Below are 4,786 nucleotides of genomic sequence, written 5' to 3'. Positions count from 1 at the left end.
GTGCCTCGCCAGGCAACGCCCAGACTCGGCCAGCGAAACAAACAGGCCCTTTGTTCGCCTGAAGCTACACACCTGAAGTGCCGCGACATCGATCTGCCTTCAGTTTGTTTTATTTTCTTTATTTCTTTTGTTTGTTAAAGTTATCAGTTCGTTAAGTTACACTGGACTAATTCAGGAACGACCAAGTTCCATTTTAAGCCTTTTTCGTCGAGCCAACTTCACCAAGGTCAGACCAAGCCACGTGGTCTCGCCAGCTACAACGAAGGAAACCTGAAAACAGCCGAATTGCCAGACGGAGGAGGCGTTTTCAATCAGACACGGAGAACCCCGGAGAATCCCTAGCAAAAAGCCAGGATCGGGCAGCTAGCGTGGGACCCGTGCAACAGGCCAAAAGCAGGCTGTCGACAAGCAGTAAGACTTAACACGCGTTCTGTGATCAGATGGCCATTTTAACTCCTAAACTATAGCAGTAGTTTACTCTCATTAGTTCTTCTACGCCGTATGAGTCAAATGCTTCCCACAACCGAACCTCCAGGCTCATTGTTCAGCAAATGTTTATGTTCCTTGTATCCAACCATCTTTCTATCACCTTAGTTAGAGAATAAATTCACTGTAATATAATCAAGAGCTGTGTGTGTTGCCTATTTCTAGTTCCTGCCAAGAGAATTGACCCTTTAGATATGAGACTGACTGACTGACTGATTTAAGATAATTGAGCGATTATTAACTAACTTATCACTAGTGATAATTGTATAATTATTCAAAACTACCTAGAGGTCCGGAGACTCTAGGATTATAACAACTCCGGTGGTGCCCTGAAACGAGGAAAATTTTGATTTTATGAATCTTCAATTATGAATTCATAATTGGGTATCAATTCTCATAAATTTATTAATTATTAGGTCTGCTACACAATATTATCAGGAAATATTCCATAAACTTTCATTGTTATGCAGATGATACTCTAGTTATAGAGAGTAGACCTGCTCTTTTATGAAAAGCTCTGTGAGATTGTGGTGTATAACATATGTTTCATTTGACCATTACAGTTTAAAATAACACTCTAGCAGCTGGATAGAGGCTCAGTGAACTCTTAAGGGGGAGTAAAGATTGATGGGTGTGTAAAGAGTGAACCCTCCTAAGGAATTTGACCTCTGACCCAGTGTTAGGGGGAGTAGAGATTAGTGTTTATGAAGGGACCCTTATATGGTATTTAGCAGATACCTAAACATGTCCTATATAAGCTGTGTTTGATGTACAGAGAGACAGAGTGGCCATCGGGCTGGGTCACTCTCCAAGCTGCTGCAGAGCTTGTAATTGATGCTGAATTCCTTGATGTAATAAACTTTTATGATCAAGAACAGTGTCAAGCGGATTTCTTCTCAACACATCATCGCAGCATTATTGTTCGGACACCACAAGATAACTGTTGTTGTGATTTGGCGCTATATAAATAAAATTGAATTGATCGCTGCGGTTGTGTGCTTACATGTTGTTTGTTTGAGGATGTTTGTTCACTAATTGTAACTATTTAAGTTCCTCTCGATAATCCTACCGATAAATAAACTAGACACCGTCTTAGACAGGCTTAGAAAAGTATTTTGTTTCAATACATATTCAAATATTGACCGGCTTGTTGTCACACCGTCTACAGTTCTGCTAAAACATGCCCTCTCATTGAGGCTAACGTGCTCTCAGACAGCAGACGCTTTGGATTCTACTATATTTCAGTAGAATACGACCACGGACCATGGATATGCACGTTCATTCAGAATCTCAGAATCGCATAGTATCCCTATAAGTCACCTGTTTTGACTTTTGACTTTGCGGCCTGTTCCATGTAGCCAACGTAGCACCATGCGGATCTTATGATCCATTTCATGATGTAAGTTCAATTATTATGGACTTATGGCTTTTCAGCCTTGGTTTCTGCCTCCCTGACTTTGCCTGGCTAACCCTTGTCCTGGGACAGATGATTCTCTGCCTGCCCCCCTCGGTTTGACTTTCTCTTTTTGACTTTGTCTTTCTGGTGTTGCCCCTTGCCTGTTTCTGTCCTCAGTAAATATGGAATCTATCTTACTCTGTTTTTGTGTCTTCTTTTTGGCTGTAATTATGGGAGTGTAATTGTAGAATGTAAACTGGTGATTAAATATCCTGGTAACAACACAGAGGACATGACCTCAATGTCCTCAATTGTAGCTGCTGCCACCAGATGGATGAGCTTTCGAGCTAGATTTAATGGTCACGCTATATTACTGTACTCTTTTCTGTTTTGTTGTATTTACTTTATAAATTTATTTGTCTTACCAGTAACAGAGAGTCTGACAGAGTCACTTAAAGGGGAGCTGAAGTCTCGTCTTGAAACACTTGTCTGATACTGACACTGGTACGATCCTTCGTTATCCAAGTTCACTTTAGGTATAATGAAGGTAGCAGAGTTGGTACTTGATGTTTGGGTCTTTCTGAATGAGCCTGAGGTCTGCTGCAGGATGAATGTTCCACCTAAATGCTGAGTTGAGATCAAACAAGTGATGCTGACGTCCTGACCCCAGGTAACCTCACCAGAAGGATTCATGGAGATGCTGGGCTTTGGAAGTCTCACTGAAAAAATACCACAAAAGTAGATCAGTAAATGGACTGACTTTGAGGTCAACATTTTTCTTCTTGTATAGTTTGCTAAACTTTCCTTTATGGCAAAGGAATAGTTTTGGGAAATAAGATTTTTTTGGAGTCCCCTCTTGTTACCTTCAGGAAGTTATTGCTGTTTCCTTGTTTCCAGTCTTTATGCTAAGCTACGCTGACTAGCTGCTGGCTGTGGCTTCATATTTAAAGGACAGTTATGAGATGAGTATCAATCTTCTCTTCTAATTCTCAACATGAAAATTAATTATTTTATTATTATTTTATTTCCCAGACGTTGAACTATTTCTTTAAACAAGTGAATAAAACAGATTAATTTCCTTACCAGTAACAGAGAGTCTGACAGAGTCACTTAAAGGGGAGCTGAAGTCTCGTCTTGAAACACTTGTCTGATACTGACACTGGTACGATCCTTCGTTATCAAAGTTCACTTTAGGTATAATGAGGGTAGCAGAGTTGGTACTTGATGTTTTGGTCTTTCTGAATGAGCCTGAGGTCTGCTGCAGGATGAATGTTCCACCTAAATGCTGAGTTGAGATCAAACAAGTGATGCTGACGTCCTGACCCCAGGTAACCTCACCAGCAGGATTCATGGAGATGCTGGGCTTTGGAAGTCTCACTGAAAAAATACCACAAAAGTAGATCAGTAAATGGACTGACTTTGAGGTCAACATTTTTCTTCTTGTATAGTTTGCTAAACTTTCCTTTATGGCAAAGGAATAGTTTTGGGAAATAAGATTTTTTTGGAGTCCCCTCTTGTTACCTTCAGGAAGTTATTGCTGTTTCCTTGTTTCCAGTCTTTATGCTAAGCTACGCTGACTAGCTGCTGGCTGTGGCTTCATATTTAAAGGACAGTTATGAGATGAGTATCAATCTTCTCTTCTAATTCTCAACATGAAAATTAATTATTTTATTATTATTTTATTTCCCAGACGTTGAACTATTTCTTTAAACAAGTGAATAAAACAGATTAATTTCCTTACCAGTAACAGAGAGTCTGACAGAGTCACTTAAAGGGGAGCTGAAGTCTCGTCTTGAAACACTTGTCTGATACTGACACTGGTACGATCCTTCGTTATCAAAGTTCACTTTAGGTATAATGAAGGTAGCAGAGTTGGTACTTGATGTTTGGGTCTTTCTGAATGAGCCTGAGGTCTGCTGCAGGATGAATGTTCCACCTAAATGCTGAGTTGAGATGGAACAAGTGATGCTGACGTCCTGACCCCAGGTAACCTCACCAGCAGGTTTCATGGAGATGCTGGGCTTTGGAAGACTTACTGAAAAAACAACACAATATTAGAGCAATAAATGGACTGACTTTGAGGTCAACATTTTTCTGCTTTTATAGTTTGCTAAATTTTCTTTTATTGTAAAGGAATAGTTCACTATTTTTGGAAATTCCGTTTTTTGCAACCCATAGTCGTCAGTTTGTGACGCACTGGGGAAAGCCCTGTAGCATTGTTTTTTGACGGTAAAGGCAGGTATATGATATTTAAAAGAAAATACTGAGTAAGGTGGTGGTTGGGGTGGATGGAGGCCAGAACCTGGACTTTGAACCCGGAGACCGAGGTTGGTGTCCCTTGTGAAACAAAAAGTCAACATTAAATATGTTCTTTATGTAAGTTACGTAAATTGACGTGACGTTAGTTAACTTACGAGTTAACTGACGTACGTAGTTATTTTCACCCAAACCATGATCTTTTCCTAACCTTAACCAAATAGTTTTGTTGCCTAAACCCAACCAAGTACTAAGTTTCCCAACTTTAATAATGCGCTGTTTAAAAATGGCAATGTTTCGAAATGCTAGCATTTTATTTTGAAAGTCTGACCGGACGTTACATATTTATTGTTGCTAACTTTACCGGAAGAGGCATATTTGTTGTTGCTAGGCATTGCTTACTTGACCGTGGAGCCCTAAAGGTCAATTAATGACGCATAAGGGCTACCCAGGTCGTTAAAAGGCGACGCCAAAGGGCCTTGACCAAGCGTCAATATGTGACGAGTCAGGAGTGAGAACATGTTGATTTTTGGTCCCCTCTGGTTGCCTTCAGTAAGTTACTGCTGTTTCCTGGTTTCCAGTCTTTATGCTAAGCTATGCTAACTAGCTGCTGGCTGTGGCTTCATATTTAAAGGACAGCTATGAACA

General features: G+C 40.2%; 1 protein-coding gene across 1 annotated transcript in view; it reads right to left on the bottom strand.

Annotated features, from left to right (window-relative positions):
- Positions 1-4,786, bottom strand: part of LOC123957703 (deleted in malignant brain tumors 1 protein) — a 68,810-nt gene that overhangs the window by 10,952 nt on the left and 53,072 nt on the right. Inside the window, exons 20-22 of the mRNA XM_046030696.1 lie at positions 3,624-3,917; positions 2,966-3,259; positions 2,308-2,601 (exon numbers count right to left, since the gene is read on the bottom strand). Of these exons, the coding sequence (XP_045886652.1) occupies positions 2,308-2,601; positions 2,966-3,259; positions 3,624-3,917 (882 nt within the window). The remainder of the gene's footprint in view (positions 1-2,307; positions 2,602-2,965; positions 3,260-3,623; positions 3,918-4,786) is intronic.

The sequence above is a fragment of the Micropterus dolomieu genome, linkage group LG02 (genome assembly GCF_021292245.1).
Source record: "Micropterus dolomieu isolate WLL.071019.BEF.003 ecotype Adirondacks linkage group LG02, ASM2129224v1, whole genome shotgun sequence".
NCBI lineage: Eukaryota > Metazoa > Chordata > Actinopteri > Centrarchiformes > Centrarchidae > Micropterus > Micropterus dolomieu.
The sequence above is the reverse complement of the archived record's forward strand: the minus strand, read 5'-3'. Positions and strand labels throughout refer to the sequence as shown.